This window comes from Mirounga leonina, unplaced genomic scaffold, assembly GCF_011800145.1.
Source record: "Mirounga leonina isolate KUSES-001 unplaced genomic scaffold, KU_Mleo_1.0 Mir_151, whole genome shotgun sequence".
Classification (NCBI taxonomy): Eukaryota; Metazoa; Chordata; class Mammalia; order Carnivora; family Phocidae; genus Mirounga; species Mirounga leonina.
In genome coordinates, this window is record NW_023270377.1 from 65,177,236 (window position 1) to 65,197,228 (window position 19,993).

The 19,993-nt window shown below is 35.7% G+C and overlaps 1 protein-coding gene across 1 annotated transcript in view; it reads left to right on the forward strand.

The window, feature by feature from the left end:
• The window catches only part of SCN3A (sodium voltage-gated channel alpha subunit 3), a 115,013-nt gene that overhangs the window by 37,416 nt on the left and 57,604 nt on the right, over nt 1–19,993 (forward strand). The window contains exons 5-10 of the mRNA XM_035007868.1: nt 6,755–6,844; nt 10,974–11,102; nt 11,767–11,858; nt 12,699–12,971; nt 13,174–13,237; nt 19,116–19,257. Of these exons, the coding sequence (XP_034863759.1) occupies nt 6,755–6,844; nt 10,974–11,102; nt 11,767–11,858; nt 12,699–12,971; nt 13,174–13,237; nt 19,116–19,257 (790 nt within the window). The remainder of the gene's footprint in view (nt 1–6,754; nt 6,845–10,973; nt 11,103–11,766; nt 11,859–12,698; nt 12,972–13,173; nt 13,238–19,115; nt 19,258–19,993) is intronic.

The window sequence follows — 19,993 nt, forward strand, 5'->3', positions numbered from 1 at the left end:
AGAACAGCCAGCCAAGACCAAGTTTACCCATCAATGAGAATGGCAGAACTCTAGCACTAGGGGAATACAGCACACAGAATTCATGACTTTTTTCCCATGATTCCTTAGTCTTTCAAAGTTAATTGTTTTTAACTTTTTTTTTGAATTTTTCTTTTTCCCTTTTCAACCAATACCTTATCAATCCCTTTTTTAAAAAACATTTTTATTTTTCATTTTTAGAGTCATATTCCATCCCTTCATAGTAGTTACCCTTATTTTTGGTATATATATATAAGTTGTTCTCTCTTTAAAATTTTGAGATAGTTTCTTCTAACAGACCAAAATACACCCAAAATCTAGTGTGTGGCACTAATCTATGCACCAGCCTGATTGTATTTGATCATATTCTGTTTTTTTTTGTTTTGTTTTGTTCGTTTTTCCTTGTTTTTATCTTTTTCTTTTCTTTTTTTTTTCTTCTTTTTTCTTTCTTTCCCTTTCTTTTCCCCCAGGTTCAGGTCTTTTCTGATTTGTTTAGAGTATATTTTCTGGGGACGTTGTTACCCTGTTAGCATTTTGTTCTCTCATTAATCTATTCTCCTCTGGACAAAATGACAAGATGGAAAAAATCACCTCAACAAAAAGAACAAGAGGTAGTACCAACTGCCAAGGACCTACTCAATACAGACATTAGTATAATGTCGGATCTAGAGTTCAGAATCATCACTTTAAAGATACTAGCTGGGATTGAAAAAAGCATGGAAGTTATTAGAGAAACGCTTTCTGGAGAAATAAAAGAACTAAAATCTAACCAAGTCGAAATAAAAAAGGCTATTAATGAGGTGCAATCAAAAATGGGGGCACTAACTGCTAGGATAAATGAGGCAGAAGAAAGAATCAATGATATAGAAGACCAAATGATAGAAAATAAAGAAGCTGAGAAAAAGAGAGATAAACAACTACTGGATCACAAGGGCAGAATTCGAGAGATAAGTGATACCATAAGACAAAACAACATTAGAATAATTGGGATCCCAGAAGAAGAAGAAAGAGAGAGAGGGGTAGAAGGTATATTGGAGCAAATTATAGCAGAGAACTTCCCAAATTTGGGGAAGGAAACAGGCATCAAAATCCAGGAAGCACAGAGAACCCCTCTCAAAATCAATAAAAATAGGTCAATACCCTGACATCTAATAGTAAAACTTACGAGTCTCAGAGACAAAGAGAAAATCCTGAAAGCAGCTCAGGAGAAGAGATATGTAACCTACAATGGTAGAAACATTAGATTGGAAACAGACCTATCCACGGAGACCTGGCAGTCCAGAAAGGACTGGCATGATATATTCAGAGCACTAAATGAGAAAAATAGGCAGCCAAGAATCCTATATCCAGCTAGGCTGTCATTGAAAATAGAAGGAGAGATAAAAAGCTTCCAGGACAAACAAAAACTAAAGGAATTTGGAAACACAAAACCAGCCCTACAAGAAATATTGCAAGGGGTCCTCTAAGCAAAGAGAGAGCCTAAAAGTAACATAGACCAGAAAGGAACACAGACAATATACAGTAACAGTCACCTTAGAGGCAATACAATGGCACTAAATTCCTATCTTTCAATAGTTACCCTGAATGTAAATGGGCTAAATGCCCCAATCAAAACACAGGCTATCAGATTGGATTAAAAAAACAAGACCCATCGATATGCTGTCTGCAAGAGACTCATTTTAGACCCAAAGACACCTCCAGATTGAAAGTGAGGGGGTAGAAAACCATGTACCATGCGAATGGACACCAAAAGAAAGCTGGAGTGGCAATCCTTATATCAGACAAATTAGATTTTAAACCAAAGACTATAATAAGAGATGAGGAAGGACACTATATCCTACTTAAAGGGTCTATCCAACAAGAAGATCTAACAATTGTAAATATCTATGAACCTAACACGGGAGCAGCCAATTATATAAGCCAATTAATAACAAAAGCAAAGAAACACATCAACAACAATACAATAATAGTGGGGGACTTTAACATCCCCCTCACTGAAATGGACAGATCGTCTAAGCAAAAGATCAACAAGGAAATAAAGACTTTAAATGCCACACTGGACCAAATGGACTTCACAGACATATTCAGAACATTCCATCCCAAAGCAACAGAATACACATTCTTCTCTAGTGCCCATGGAACATTCTCCAGAATAGATCACATCCTAGGTCACAAATCAGGTCTCAACTGGTACCAAAAGACTGGGATCATTCCCTGCCTATTTTCAGACCACAATGATTTGAAACTAGAACTCAATCACAAGAGGAAAGTCAGAAAGAACTCAAATACAGGGAGGCTAAAGAGCATCCCACTAAAGAATGAATGGGTCAACCAGGCAATTAAAGAAGAATTAAAAAAAATTCATGGAAACAAATGAAAATGAAAACACAACTGTTCAAAATCTTTGGGATGCAGCAAAGGCAGTCCTAAGAGGGCAGTATATAGCAATACAAGCCTGTCTCAAGAAACAAGAAAGGACTCAAGTACACAACCTAACCCTACACCTAAAGGAGCTGGAGAAAGAACAGCAAATAAAGCCTAAACCCAGCAGGAGAAGAGAAATAATAAAAATCAGAGCAGAACTCAATGAAATAGAAACTGAAAGAACAAATCAATAAAACTAGGAGCTGGTTCTTTGAAAGAATTAACAAGATTGATAAACCCCTGGCCAGATTTATCAAAAAGAGAAGAGAAATGACCCAAATCAACAAAATCATGAATGAAAGAGGAGAGATCACAACCAACACCAAAGAAATACAAACAATTACAAGAACATATTATGAGCAACTCTATGCCAGCAAATTAGATAACCTGGAAGAAATGGATGCATTCCTAGAGATGTATCAACTACCAAAACTGAACCAGGAAGAAACAGAAAACCTGAACAGACCTATAACCACTAGGGAAATTGAAGCAATCATCAAAAATCTCCCAAGAAACAAAAGCCCAGGGCCAGATGGCTTCCCAGGGGAATTCTACCAAACATTTCAAGAAGAATTAATACCTATTCTTCTGAAACTGTTCCAAAAAATAGAAATGGAAGGAAAACTTCCAAACCCATTTTATGAGGCCACCATTACCTTGATCCCAAAACCAGATGAAGACCCCATCAAAAAGGAGAATTACAGACCAATATCCTTGATGAACATGGATGCAAAAATTCTCACCAAAATACTAGCCAACAGGATCCAACAGTACATTAAAGGATTATTCACCACGACCAAGTGGGATTTATCCCTGGGCTGCAAGATTGGTTCAACATCCACAAATCAATCAGTGTGATGCAATGCATTAATAAAAGAAAGAACAGGAACCATATGATCCTCTCAATAGATGCAGAAAAAGCATTTGACAAAGTACAGCATCCTTTCTTGATCAAAACTCTTCAGAGTACAGGGATAGAGGGTACATACCTCAATATCATAAAAGCCATCTATGAAAAACCTACAGCGAATATTATTCTCAATGGGGAAAAACTGAGAGCTTTCCCCCTAAGGTCAGGAACGCAGCAGGGATGTCCACTCTCACCACTGCTATTCAACATAGTACTAGAAGTCCTAGCCACAGCAATCAGACAACAAAAAGAAATCAAAGGCATCTGAATCGGCAAAGAAGAAGTCAAACTCTGTTTGCAGATGATATGATACTTTATGTGGAAAACCCAAAAGACTCCAACCCAAAACTGCTAGAACTCATACAGGAATTCAGTAAAGTGGCAGGATATAAAATCAATGCACAGAGATCAGTGGCATTCCTATACACCAACAATAAGAAGAAAGAGAAATTAAGGAGTCAATCCCATTTACAATTGCACCGAAAACCACAAGAGACCTAGGAATAAATCTAACCAAAGGGGCAAAGGATCTGTCTACTCAGAAAACTATAAAATACTCTTGAAAGAAATTGAGGAAGACACAAAGAAATGGAAAAACATTCCATGCTCATGGATTGGAAGAACAAATATTGTGAAGATGCCAATGCTACCTAGAGCAATCTACACATTCAATGCAATCCCCATCAAAATACCATCCACTTTTTACAAAGAAATGGAACAAATAATCCTAAAATTTGTATGGAACCAGAAAAGACCCCGAATAGCCAGAGGAATGTTGAAAAAGAAAAGCAAAGCTGGTGGCATCACAATTCCGGACTTCAAGCTCTATTACAAAGCTGTCATCATCAAGACAGTATGGTACTGGCACAAAAACAGACACATAGATCAATGGAACAGAATAAAGAGCCCAGAAATGGACCCTCAACTCTATGGTCAACTAATCTTTGACAAAGCAGGAAAGAATGTCCAATGGAAAAAAGTCTCTTCAACAAATGGTGTTGGGAAAATTGGACATCTACATGCAGAAGAATGAAACTGGACCATTTCCTTACACCACACACAAAAATAGACTCAAAATGGTTGAAAGACCTAAATGTGAGACAGGAGTCCATCAAAATGCTAAGGAGAACACAGGCAGCAACCTCTTCGACCTTAACTGTAGCAACTTCTTCCTAGAAACATCACCAAAGGCAAGGGAAGCAAGGGCAAAAATGAACTATTAAGACTTCATCAAGATAAAAAGCTTTTGCACAGCAAAAGAAATAGTCAACAAAACCAAAAGACAACTGACAGAATGGGAGAAGATATTTGCAAATGACATATCAGATAAAGGGCTAGTATCCAAAATCTATAAAGAACTTACCAAACTCAAAACCCAAAGAACAAATGATCCAGTTAGGAAATGGGCAGAAGACATGAGCAGACATTTTTCCAAAGAAGACATCCAAATGGCCAATAGACATATGAAAAAGTGCTCAACATCACTCAGCATCAGGGAAATCCAAATCAAAACCTCAGTGAGATATCACCTCACACCAGTCAGAATGGCTAAAATTAACAAGTCAGGAAACAACAGATGTTGGCAAGGATGGGGAGAAAGGGGAACCCTCCTACACTGTTGGTGGGAATGCAAGCTGGTGCAGCCACTCTGGAAAACAGTATGGAGGTTCCTCAAAAAGTTGAAAATAGAGCTGCCCTATGACCCAGCAATTGCACTACTGGGTATTTACCCCAAAGATACAAATGTAGTCATCCAGAAGGGTACGTGCATCCCAATGTTTATAGCAGCAATGTCCACAATAGCCAAACTGTGGAAAGAGCCAAGATGTCCATTGACAGATGAATGGATAAAGAAGATGTGGTATATATATACAATGAAATATTATGCAGCCATCAAAAGGAAAGAGATCTTGCCATTTGCAACAACGTGGATGGAACTGGAGGGGTTATGCTGAGCGAAATAAGTCAATCAGAGAAAGACATGTATCATATGACCTCACTGATATGAGGAATTCTTAATCTCAGGAAACAAACTGAGGGTTACTGGAGTGGGGGGTGGGGTGGGAGGGATGGGGTGGCTGAGTGATAGACACTGGGGAGGGTATGTGCTATGGTGAGCGCTGTGAATTGTGCAAGTCTGTTGAATCACAGATCTGTACATCTGAAACAAATAATGCAATATATGTTAAGAAAAAAAAAAAGAAGATAGCAGGAGGGGAAGAATGAAGGGGGGGAAATCGGAGGGGGCGATGAACCATTAGAGACGATGGACTCTGAAAAACAAACTGAGGGTTCTAGAGGGGAGGGGGGTGGGAGGATGGGTTAGCCTGGTGAGGGGTATTAAAGAGGGCACGTTCTGCATGGAGCACTGGGTGTTATGCACAATGAATCATGAAACACTACATCAAAAACTTATGATGTAATGTATGGTGATTAACATAACAATTAAAAATTTTTTTAAAAGCCTTATAAAAACTAAAAGAGAGAAAAAAGACTGGTTAACCTAGAGATACAGCAAATAGCACTGAACTTTTTGAGGTTCATTTGAATTCTTTTCATTCTATGGTTTGATATTAGCAAACATTTATAATTTTAAATAAAAGATTCACCCCAAAATAATCATAATCTTCCTTAGAATGAAGTCTGATTGAGATCCTAAGAGAACTTAATTACGGCAAATTCTCAGGAAGTTTACAAAATAGCATTTATATGTTAGGTATGGTGTGGAATAGGTACAGAAGGATATCTAGATGGCCCACTAAGTTCCCCCACAGTCTAAAGTAAAAATAAAAAGTTAGAAAACAATATTAACTTATCAGCAAAAAATTCTCTCTCCCTTTACTCTTCTTTTATCAACACTAAAAGAATGAGTCACATCACAATAAGACTATTAAGAGTACCTAATTACAGTAGAATTCTCAATGTAATCCTTAAATATACTGGGGTATACATTCTCAGGGTTTTTAAATTGTATTCATTAACATTTTGTCAGCCAATGCTGATTTTAAATCATATCTGAAGTACAACTTCAGATATAATTACATTTATATTTTTTACAATATACACTTATATTGTGAACTTACTAAAGAATGGTCATTTCCCCTTGCAGTGTTATTTCACATAACTGATTGGAATGCAAAATTCCCACTGCTTAAAATAGAGATCCCTTTCCATTAAATTCAGTTCTGTGAAATTTTACATTTCATGTAAAATGAAAAAGAGCAGACCAAGAACATATGACAGGCTTTGAAGTTTCTTATTACTTTTGCCATTGTTTTAAAACAAATAAGTAAGACAAATTTCACAGGTAACTTTGATTATTATTATTATTATTTTTTGGCATTGGATTGTTTGTAATGGCCATGATAATATACTAGCATTTATTCCTTAACTACAATCTACTTTATTCAGCATGCTTATCATGTGCACTATTTTGACCAACTGCGTATTTATGACCTTGAGTAACCCTCCAGACTGGACGAAGAATGTAGAGTAAGTAGGAATGACTTCTTTGAATGAGAAATGCACACTCAAATTCTCTAGCAATCGCCTATGGTTATGGTCTGACAAGTTTTATACTTTTTGGAGTCAGGCTAAAAACTTCTAAGAAAAAGTTATTTCCATAACATGAAAGAAGATAAGGGAAGTTCTTTGGGGGAGTTTCTCTTCTATGAGGTAAGTATTCTTTCCAACAAATTCATGATAGTATCTGTTTAAGAAAGGTTATAAATAGTATATACACTAGCTGGTAAACTAAACCAATCATTTAGCATAAAAGTTAAGATTCAATCATAGTTATGCATTTTAGATTAAAAAAAAAAAACAATGACCATTTTATGCACCTGGGTGGCTTAGTTGGTTAAGCACCTGGCTCTTGACTTCGTCTCAGGTCATGATCTCAGGGAGCCTATGCTCTGAGCTCAGCAAGAAGTCTGCTTGAGGATTCTCTCTCTCTCAAATAAATAAATCTTAAAAAAAAAACAAAAAAGCAATGACCATTTGAGTAATGTGATGAATAAAATTATTTTATTCTAGTATATTACCATCATTGTTATATTCTCATAAAACAGATTTAGGTGTTTAGCACAATATTATTATATTAGGTATTTTGGTTATATGTTATATCAATTATATTCAGGAAAACACATTTAGGTGTTTAAGTAACTTAGATATTTAGTTATATTTAGATATGTAGTTTATTTAGACACAGCATGTGTGCTAAAACACAACAGATGTGTTCCGTAAAAGAAATAAAACCTCTCTACAAAATCATAGCTCAAAAAATAACAGGGCTTAAGGGGAAAACATGATTAAGAGCAGATCACTCAAAACTTATGAAACTTTGTAATCAGAACAGTAATAAAAACCGTAACAATCCCAATAAAAAGATACTGGCCTAGTTAAAGCTCTACAGACATTTGTACCTAAAATCACAGCCAGAGACTCCCTTGGAGTCTCAGACTCCAGGCCTTGCTTGTCCTTTCTCGCTTAAGATGAAGACCTGGGGACATTTCTATCATGTCATCAAAATAATACACTTATTTATTATTTTAATACAAAGGAAACAGTCTAAGCACAATAGTTCTTGGGCATGTTAAACTAGCTCCTGCTTCCACTAAAAAAGGCTCTTATATGTCAATTCTCTTCATTATCACTAAGGTCTTCCTTTAACGCTAAGAATGTTTTATTTAAGCGTGAGGAAAAAGATGCCACTAATTGATTCAAAACATTAATGTTCTGGGGAAATTTTTGCATTAAGTAACATAATTTCTGCATTATAACAACACTATTCCTTAAGTTATCAGTCACATATGAGGTTATTCATGACAAAGAAACTACTTAGTGAAACAGAAGGTGTTTAGGTTATGTAAGCTATTTATGTATTGTATAATACAATGATAAAGTTTACTGAAAAAAAAAAGTTTCTAGTATGTTCTTTTTATTGTCATATTTTTTAAAAGTAATATCCAATAGGAGATAAGTTATGACAAATATTGCCACTTCTATTTCTGTTTTTATAGGCTTCTATGAGGATTTAATGCACTATCCTAAGCCATCATTTGTCAGTTTAACACATTAAAGATTTTTTTTTTATAGTAGCTGGGAAATGCTCCTTAGAAATCATTTTAGTAGAGAATCTAGTTCTTATGTTGAGGCAAGCAATTTAACAGAATTCTTAGTTATCATTTATGATTTGTGGATTAACAAATGGACATATAAAACCATTCTATATGTACTCTTCCTAGAAGAAATTACTGCAGCATTTAACCATATACAAATATCATTTGTATAACATTATTAAAAGATAGGTAAAGAGGACGTTTGCATATTATTACTTGAATATGCAGGTCTCTCTCCTTTCTTAGAGATAGAGAGAGAGAGAGTTGGGGGGGTGGGCAAAGAAGAAAGAATCTTAAGCAGGCTCCACATCCAGCACAGAGCCCAACGTGGGGCTTAATCTCACGATACTGAGATCATGGCCTGAGCCGAAATCAAGAGATGGATGCTTAACTGAGCCACCCAGGCTCCCCCAGCAGGTCTCTCTTTTTAAAGTCATTTTTAGAGATAACTACATCCATTATGAAAATGTTCTTACCCCTACAAAAGGTTTTTGACTTCATTCAGTGGGAAAACTTTGCACAGGTTTCCCGATCATTTATCAGGATCATTTATCACTTGACAGCAAAGTGGCAGGAAAACAAGCACAGTTCTGACATGAAAACAGGTCATTGATAGCATAAACAGTCTTGGTACAAAGAGGTGATATGCACAGAATAGGCTGAGGACTGTATGGTATAATGAGGGTCATATTATGAAAGGCAGGCAGATCTATAGACATCATAATTATAGGAAAAAAAACGTGGGTGACATGGACAGAATCAAAAGTATGATTAGGGGCCTAGTGGGGCAGAGCTAAGAAAGATCAAGTTCCCCTTGATTCTCACTTACCTGTTCAATCTAGTTTGCTAATAGGCACTTCTGAACACCTGTCCTGGGCAAAGCTCTGTCTCACATGTTAAGCTCCAGGATACCCTTCCTTGGATAGCTATCAACAAAAACAGGGATAGGAGTAGGGACTTTAATCCTAGCTAACTCAGAATTGCCTAAGCATAGACCATAGGGAATTAACCATTAATGTGATAAATGAAACGTACATTGAGCTGTCTCTTATGACTTTTCACAAGGTAGCCAGCTCCAACAGAAATGTCATGGTGATTATGTGTAATGTGCAAAGGTCCACACTAAAACACAAGTAAATATAAGCTTGGCATTGTAAATTATATCTTTTCCTAAAGAGGTCAGCTACTTCATAATAAGTAAAGATAGCAATTATATTTCTCAAAAAATCAACTGAATTATTTTAAAAAGGAGGAGGAATGTTCTTAGGAAAACTTCACTTGATCTTAGCCAAAAGGCTGAGAACTTGATATGAAGATTGCTGCATAGATTTTCTTATTTCTTTGTTCCCTCATATGAGAGAAATTTCTGCAGAAAACAATGCAGAAACAACTCTCTTAACTTTATTCACATATAAAATACTAGTAGGTGGGAAATATAATTAATTTTAATATGAGTAAATCAAATCTTTGTGGCCTGGGTGAAATAATCTGAAGGATAATCTTAAATTGCACTTTTTAAAAGAACACAATGTTGAAAAACAAGTACTCTTTCTCAACTATTTTTGGAAGAAACAGAAATAATATTGTCAACACTCAAAGGACAGAGGGCTAGAAATGCACTATATATCAAAAAGTAAATGGAAAAGCTTTTCACCATTTTGGAGGTTGAAACTTGAATGTAAGCATGTTTAAATGATTTGGCTCACTTGTATAGAAATGGTAGCTGATGCAGGTAAGAATCAGAAATTTGGTTTCGCTCTGAGTTTTGGTAATTGTGTGAATGCACACACATAAAATACTAATAAATTATAATTTTTCTTGTGTAGATATATATGAGATAAGCAGTTTTAAAACTCTATGCCTGACTCTTAAAGATAAAAAGGGGAAGCATATTTTCTAGATTAGACATGGGAAATATTCCTAAAAATAATTCTAATCCTTAATAAATTTGAATGAAATATTTTATTATAAATAAATAAGTCCAAGAAATTTTACCTCTAGAGCTATATTGTCTAATAAGGGAGACACTAGCCACATGTGAAACCTGAAATTTAGCTAGTCTTAGTTCTTGAAATAATATTTTCGATACATTGGTTTAAATAAAATATAATGTGAAAATTAAATTAACTTGTTTTTCATTTTTTATTTGGCTACTGAAAATTTGAAAACTGCATATTTAGCTTGTATTATATTTTAATCAAACAGTGTTGCTCTAGAGGGTCAAGCTTGATCATTATCCATAAAACACATGAAACTATTACTCTAAAGTCTAAATAGTTAAACAAGATCAGATTCTTTGGGGAAGATACTATCTTTTCAGGTTAACCCTTTATTTAGGCTTATAAGATTAATTAGACTAGTCAAGTCTTTGTAAATGGAAATATGAAATAAGATTTTAGCAAATTAAAAAACCACAGAAGGATAAGATTTGCCATATATGAAATAATGTATATTAACAGCTCAAACGAAAATGTTAATTTTTATTTGGATGCTTTTCCTAGGTACACATTCACTGGAATCTACACCTTTGAGTCACTTATAAAAATCTTGGCAAGAGGGTTTTGCTTAGAAGATTTTACATTCCTTCGTGATCCATGGAACTGGCTGGATTTCAGTGTCATTGTGATGGCGTGAGTATTTTTGAAAGTTGTTAAGCTCAAAGGAATGAAAATAGTTGTAGCACAAATCAGGTGGTTGTGACATATTTCAAATGCAGAGTTTGCTTATTAGCCAAATTAACCATATGCCTCATATATTTTGAGAATACACATTACAATACATATAGTAAGGTAAATCTATCTGGTAAGTGAGCACTAAACAATTACTCTCATGTCATAATAGCCTTCCATTTCATCAAAATGAAGTTATTCATTGAGCATAATACCTTCAACTGTACTTTGATTTCTTACAAACTTGTTCATATTAGTGAAAATTACATTGAAATAAGGCAACAAAATTTTATTCCTTAAAAGCAGTTTTCAACATATGGCATCCTGAGGTCTGTAGCAATTCCATTTGTTAAACTCAAGGGGCTCTATACGCCAAACCCAACTTTCATTCTTTATTTAGTATAAACTTTGCCAAAACTATCAGTAACTCTGATTTAATTCTACAGGTATGTAACAGAATTTGTAAGCCTAGGCAATGTTTCAGCCCTTCGAATTTTCAGAGTCTTGAGAGCTCTGAAAACTATTTCTGTAATTCCAGGTAAGAAACTGGTGTAAGATGATAGGCTCCTTGTATCTCCAACTTTTCTTGTGTATTATTGTGTTGTGTGTGAACTCCCTATTACAGATACGTGACAGAGTTTGTGGACCTGGGCAATGTCTCAGCGCTGAGAACATTCAGAGTTCTCCGAGCACTGAAAACAATTTCAGTCATTCCAGGTGAGAGCTAGGTTAAACACTGGGGCTGAATTTAAATACACTGTAATAATATTTAGATTGAAATCACACTTAGGTCATTAGACTTGTTGTTTATTATTCTTGTTTGTCAACTTCAAGAATGCCAAATGATGTTTCAAAGCAGTTCAGTTCCTAAAAGTTTAGAAATTACATGCTTATTTATAAAGTCAGCCTTTGAGTTTAACAGAGAATTGCATGAGTTGTCTATAAAAATACTAGTTTTGTGCATGTGTGTGCACTCTCTCTCTCATGCTTTCTCTCTCTTTTTGCATTTATGATGTAAAGTCTTCTCTTTTACAATCTGGAAAAAGCTTTACTACCATGCCTTTACTAACTTACTTGGGTTTCCCATTCACTGCAGATCTATTATGAAAATAGATCTCCTTTTATAAAGGAGAAAAGATTATTCTTGAACAGCATGGCATAGGATATTTAATATTTTAAAATTCTTTTCTCCTCTGAATTATTGCTACTTAGAGGCTGGTGTAAAGAATGGGTTGGAGGGAGATGCCTCATGAAACACAATCTGAAATGAAAAATAACTGCAAGTTCTTCTTTAGATGTTCATGACAACACATAAAACCACACACAAAAAAAGCTTCCTGCCTAGATATTTACACTTTCATTTTAAACCTCCAGAAAGCATACTATTCATAAATAAAATCTGCTTTTCATCCATTTCCCAAACCATCTGGCTATCCATAAAGCTTTGTGTCTAAATAGCCAGGCAACCATTTATGGGAAAAGAGAATGTGTGTGACTAAGAAGACATTACGGATTATGACACTCATCCTTGGATGACCTATTGCTGTCTCTCCTCAGGTTTAAAGACCATTGTAGGGGCCCTAATCCAGTCCGTGAAGAAGCTTTCTGATGTCATGATCTTGACTGTGTTCTGTCTGAGCGTGTTTGCTCTAATTGGTCTGCAGCTGTTCATGGGCAACCTGCGGAATAAATGCTTGCAATGGCCCCCAAGCGATTCTGCTTTTGAGACCAACACCACATCCTACTTTAATGGCACAATGGATTCAAATGGGATATTTGTTAATGTAACAATGAGTACATTTAACTGGAAGGATTATATTGAAGATGACAGTAAGAAATATTGCTACATTGTTAACCTTAGTGTTGCTGAATTTTCAACTATAAATAGTTGAGGCTGTGGGCTTGAAACCATTTTTGTAAATATACCTCATTGTGTCCACTTTGGAAGTAACTGAGACAGTCAAACTCTCATTTATTCCCAATGTCAGTAGGATAGATATGAAATGAAATAGTTTATTCTTTATATTAACAGGTCACTTTTATGTTTTGGATGGACAAAAGGACCCTCTACTCTGTGGAAATGGCTCAGATGCAGGGTAAGAAACACAATTTTAAAAAATCGAGAACAGTTTGGGAAAAAGCAGATAGGAAAAAAATACAAGGGTATTCTTACATGTATATAATAGTGATGCTACCTACCTAGTAAGTACCTTCTCTGTGTTAGAGGACTGTTATCACTTCTAAACTCATGGTCATTAAAATCACCCCTCTGGGTGAAGAACTTTTCTCCAGAATTCCATAGTTAAGATATACCTGATTATAACACCCAAGCGTGAAGACTCATAGTCTGTGTTTTTTGTAAACCCATCAGAGCTGTTTAATAAATACAGGGAACATTTTGATTGACGGGGGTATGTGTTGATGTGATAAGTTTTGCTGTGGCTGGAAAAGATCCAGAATAGAACATGATCTTCAGCAGTTGGGAAACTGCTTTGAGAGAGTTAGGTATTCTTGAAATAGCATGAAAACCCAGTGTGCAAAAGAGTCAAGGGACAGATATATGTCAAAGGCATGTCTAGGTCTACATGCCTAATAGTTCTTTTTGGTCACATTCTACAATAAGAGACATTTTAATATCTTAGTCATCCTGCTGGTCACTCATACTTAACATATTTTCCCAAGAGTATTTTAAATTAATTTTAGGTCAGGGTGTAGAGTAATTTTTTAGAAGCCAAGGATGGCAACAGTTAGTGACTCTTAAACCACAGAATTTACACAGAAGTATTTTGAGTCATCCTAGAAAATGGGAAATTCATGTGGCCATAAAGATGTAGTATTATTGAAAATGTATAACAGTCTGGATATGGTGTTTGGGGTATTATTTTCCTGATATTTTTCCTAACCTTTGTTAGGAGAATATAGTGAATAAGAGCATGAATTCTAGAGTTCATATGTATCTGGATTCAAACCCTAACTCCACCATTTACAAACTCTGACTTTGGAAAAGTGTTCTAAGCTCTCTGTATCTGATTTTATTTATTTCTAAAATGTGGAGAGTAATATTGTCTCTTAGGGTTGTTTTGGTGATTAATTACTTAATACACATAAAGCCCTTGATTTAGCACCTGGTCCATCATAAGTGTTTATTGCATTTTAGGTATTATTTTTATTATTATGATTAATGTAAAGGCCTAGATAAAATTTTGGATAAGGCTGGATGATGAATATTTTATCACTATTAAACCATAAGAATCACTTCTCTTTATTGAGTACTTAGTATGGGTTAGGTGATTTACATGGTAAAATTGATAGCCACTCTTGTTAAATATCAAATAAAATTCTAAAGAAACTACCTAACTTCAAGACTTCCTAAGAGAATACAGTAATGAAGACAGTATGGTACTGGGGAAGGAATAGATAAATAGTATCAATGAAACAGAACAGACATCCCCCACCCCCAAAAAACAGACCTACACAAATGTAATCAACTAATTTTTGACAGAGGAAAATTCAATTCAATGGCGACAGGAAAGTTTTTTGAACAAATCGGGCTGAAGCAATTGGAAATCCATATGCAAAGAAATGAACCTAGATACAGATCTCACGCCTTACACAAGAACTAACTCAAAATCATGGCTGGGTGATAGACATTGGGGAGGGTATGTGCTATGGTGAGCGCTGTGAATTGTGTAAGACTGCTGAATCACAGACCTGTACCTCTGAAACAGATAATACATTATATGTTTTTAAAAAAAGAAGAAGAAGAAGAAGATAACAGGAGGGGAAGAATGAAGGGGGGAAATCGGAGGGGGAGACGAACCATGAGAGACTATGGACTCTGAGAAACAAACTGAGGGTTCTAGAGGGGAGGGGGGTGGGGGGATGGGTTAGCCTGGTGATGGGTATTAAAGAGGGCACGTTCTGCATGGAGCACTGGGTGTTATACGCAAACAATGAATCGTGGAACACTACATCAAAAACTAATGATGTAATGTACGGTGATTAACATAACATAATAAAAATAAATAAATAAAAAAATAAAAACCACCGGAAAAAAAAAATCAACCATAGACCTAAATGTAAAATACAAAACCATAAAACTTCTTTAAGAAAGCAGAGAATATAATTTACATGACCTCAGATTTAGTGATAAGTTTTAAACACCAATAACCCAATCCAGGAAAGAAAAAATCTTAATTAAAATTAAAAACTTCTGCTTTGCAGAGACACTATAAAGGGAATGAAAAAATAAGCCATAATTGGGAGAAAATGTTTGCAAAATATTTATCTGAAAAGAAGACTTGTAACCAAACTATACAAAGCACTCTTAAAACTCAACAAAAAGAAAACAAATAGCTCAATTTAAAAATAGGCAAAAATCTGGACACCCTACAAAAGAATATATACAGATGGCTAATAAGGATATATAAAGATGCTAAACATCATTTGTCATTAGGGAATTGAAAATTAAAACAGCAATGAGTTACTACTATATACCTATTAGAATGGCTAAAATCCAAAAAAACTGGTAATACCAACTGCTGGTGAGGATGCAGAACAACAGGAATTCTCATTCATTGCTGGAGGGAATGCAAAATAGTGCAACAATTTTGTAAGACAATTTGGCAGTTTCTTACAAAATAAACACAGTCTAACCATATGATCAAGCAATTTCCCTACTAGATATTTGGCCAATTAACTTGAACATGCATGTGAGTATTTATAACAGTTGTATTCATAATCACAAGAAACTGGAAACAACCAAGATGTCCCACAAAAAGTGAATGGATAACTGTGATGTATTCATCCAGTGAATGGATATTATTCAGTGATAAAAAGAAAATGAGGGACACATGGGTGGCTCAGTGGTTAAGCATCTGCCTTCAGCTCAGGTCATGATCCCGGGGTCCTGGGATCAAGTCCCACATCAGGCTCCCTGCTCGGCGGGGAGCCTGCTTCTCCCTCTGCCGGCTGCTCCCCATGCTTGTGCTCTCTTTCTCTGACAAATAAATAAATAAAATCTTTTTTAAAAAAAGAAAGAAAATGAGCTATCAAGCACAAAAAGACATCGATGAACCTTAAATACATATTAATACATGAAAAGAAGCCCATCTGAAAAACCTATATTTGTCTGATTCGAATTACATGACATTCTCAAAAAGATAAACAATAGAAATGATTAAAAAAAATCGGTGTTTTTCAAGGGTTCAGGGTAGGGGGTCGACAGGGTGACGCATGGGGGATTCTTTAGAGTGGAAAAACTTCTGTATGATTCTGTAATGGTAAGCATTAAGCATTTGTCAAAACTCATAGAACTTAACAGGACAAAGAGTTAAGTGTATGCAAATAAAAAGAAGCATTTGTATGGTTGGGGTATCCCCGGCTGAAAAACAGAATGTAACAAAGGGATACAAATATATTTATAATGTATAAAATAACCTCACTGAAAGAGTAGGAGAATAGGTGTTGATCTAAACAACTTTGGAAGTGGAGTGTGTAAGGCAAAGGCAGAAAAAAAAAAACCACAAAACTGTACTCTAGTTGATAAAGTTGTTTCCCATGCTAGTATGGATTAGCAATCCTGAAACAACTATCCATGTATACTAGTATTGAACAATTAAGCATATAGATAGTAGATGATAGAAGCCAGCCACTTTTGGAATGAGAAGTTATAGTTACGCAAAGGTAGGAGTCTAGAATGATATCATGAGGTGATGAAATAGGGTTGGAAACAGTATGACCTCCTGTTTAGCTTAATAGAGGCACAGATGTTTACATATACATATACACGTATGTGTTATTAGAAGCCAGATCTGGGTGCTATGTTTATTGCTAAGGCAGTGTCATTGGTTCTAGGTCCTCAGTCGACAAAGCAAGGAGATATATGTGTATACACACACACACACACACACAAACACACACACACTTGTCCTGGGTTCTAATACTGTTCTCCAATAAAAGAACAAGGACTTCTTGGAGAAATCGCCGATTCTAGAGCAGGAAATATAAAAGATGAGTCTGAAGCATCTTGTAGTGCCACAAAGTAAGAAAATGCTAAAAAACAAACAGGACGCCTGGGTGGCTCAGATGGTTGGGCGTCTGCCTTCGGCTCAGGTCATGATCTCAGGGTCCTGGGATCGAGTCCCGCATCGGGCTCCCTGCTCCTTGGGAGCCTGCTTCTCCCTCTGCCTCTCTCTCTCTGTCTCTCATGAATAAATAAATAAAGTCTTTAAAAAAAAAATAAAAAACAAACAAAAACAGAACACACAGAACCATAGGGTTACATCAAAGAGATACAGGAGTCAATGGAAAAAGCTCCCAATGGCTAACACTGGAACAATTTAAGCAACAAAATAAATAAAACAATTAAATTAGAACTCAAAGTATGAAATGAATATCATGAGTACCTACTCATATAAAGAAATAATTGAAAAGGAAATAAATAAATAAATGAGATATAATAGATAAATCCCCCATGCAAAAAGAATTCCAAATAGTCTCTGTAAATGTTCTACTCTTAAGAAGGTGGATCCTAATGTGTGGGCTGCACATAGTGACTTTTATCCAAAGAATGCAGTATGGGGAAAAAAAAGAAAGAGTAAATGTACAGTGAAGAAACCTGACAAACATTACCTCCAATCAGGTGACAAAAGTTAGTATCAACAGTGATAAGTCATACTGATCATATGTACCCTTGATATGATGTGACAATAATGATATTTTACCTCCCCCAAAAATCCATCCCCAATCTAATCATGAGAAAAATGTCAGACAAATTCCAATTGAAAGACATTCTTCAAAATACCTGAAAGTATTCCTAAAACTATCAAGATAATCAAAAACAAGGAAAGTCTAAGAAACTTTATCAGGAGGATCCTAAAGTGACATGGTGACTAAATGTAATATAGTATCCTAAATGGGATCCTGAAACATAAAAAGGATATTAGGGGTTGCTGGAGTGGTAGGAGGGATGGGGTGGCTGGGTGATAGATACTGGGGAGGGTATGTGCTATGGTGAGAGCTGTGAATTGTGTAAGACTGTCGAATCACAGACCTGTACCTCTGAAACAAATAATACATTATATGTTTAAAAAAAGAAGAAGACAGTAGGAAGGGAAAAATGAACAGGGGGAATTGGAGGGGGAAACGAACCATGAGAGACTATGGACTCTGAGAAACAAAGGTTTCTAGAGGGGAGGGGGTTGGGGGAATGGGTTAGCCTGGTGATGAGTATTAAAGACGGCACGTATTGAATGGAGCACTGGGTGTTATAGGCAAACAATGAATCATGGAAAACTACATCAAAAACTAATGATGTAATGTATGGTGATTAACATAACATGATAAAATAAAAAAAAACAATTGAAGAACATGAAAAAAAGGATATTAGGGAAAAACTGAGGAAATCTGAATGAAGTATGGACTTTGGTTAATAATAATGTATCAATATTGATTGAAATGTACCATACTAACATATTAACAATAGAGGAAAGTGAGCATGGAAACAGGGCATTTATTCTGGGCCCTCTTTGTAATTTTTCTGTAAATCTCAAATATTCTAAAATATAAGCTTTATTTTATAAAGTTCTACAGAAGCGCCTACTGAAGTAGCTCATTAAGTGGTTCCCTACCCTTTGTTTTCTGGCCTTTCATTTTTAATTATTGATTCTTGCCACTTTGTAAAGAGCAAGACACTGATGAAGTCAGAGGCAAAAGTGTGTGGTTGCTGCCTCTTTGCCATTCTAAATGTCTGCAAATCTGACTCCTTGCATCCCAGTTTTCTATTGGTTTTCCTAATAAATTTCATCTAATAACAGTATCACTGTAAGCAATTGCCTAAAGTGCTCTGGAAATGAAGGCAAGAAAATCCATCATAGACAACAACCCTGGATTTTGAGAATTCCTATAAATCAACATCAATTGAAATGGCAATAATTGCCAACCTGACGCTAGCACCATTTCTCTCTCTTATAGCCAGTGTCCAGAAGGATACATCTGTGTGAAGGCTGGCCGAAACCCCAACTATGGATACACAAGCTTTGATACCTTTAGTTGGGCTTTCTTGTCTCTATTTCGACTCATGACTCAAGACTACTGGGAGAACCTTTACCAGTTGGTAAGTGTCTTAATCCATTAGGGCTGCTACAACAATATACCACAGCCTGGATAGCTTATAAATTACAGAAGTGGATGGCTTATAGTTCTGGAGACTGGGAAGTTTAAGATCAAGATGCCAGCATGGCTTCATTCTGGCAAAAGCCCCTTATTGGTTCATAAGCTGGCATTTTCTTGCTGTGTCATCATCTGCATAGAAGGGGCTAGGGATCTCTCTGGAGGTGCTTTTTATAAGGCATTAATCCCATTCCTGACAGCTCCACCTTCACCATCTAATCACCTCCCAAAGGCCCCATCTTCTAATACTATCACATTGGGCACTAGATTTTCAACTGGGGAATTTTGGGGAGACACAAGCATTCAGACCACAGCAGTAAGGTTCAAATTAACATGTGTGAGATTTAATTTTATGAACATAAATGAACTGACAAGTATCAATACTTGTTAGTAAGACTCTAGAATACAGAGGAGGGTCCAGTACAAAGCAAATATGCCTAGAATCCCAATTGTTCATTCAGTCAGTACATGTACAGTAAAAACTTCTTATATGAAGGACATTCTGCTAGGAACTATGGAAGATGGAAAGAATGTTCATGGCTTTGAGTTCATAATCTAATTGTAGATATAAAAAGAACATGTGAAAATATTTAAAAATCAATTACATAAAAAATTTCAAGTTAAACCCATGGTTAATTGGGGCTAGAAAAGGAGGAAAGAAAGAGGTTATCTTTAGATGG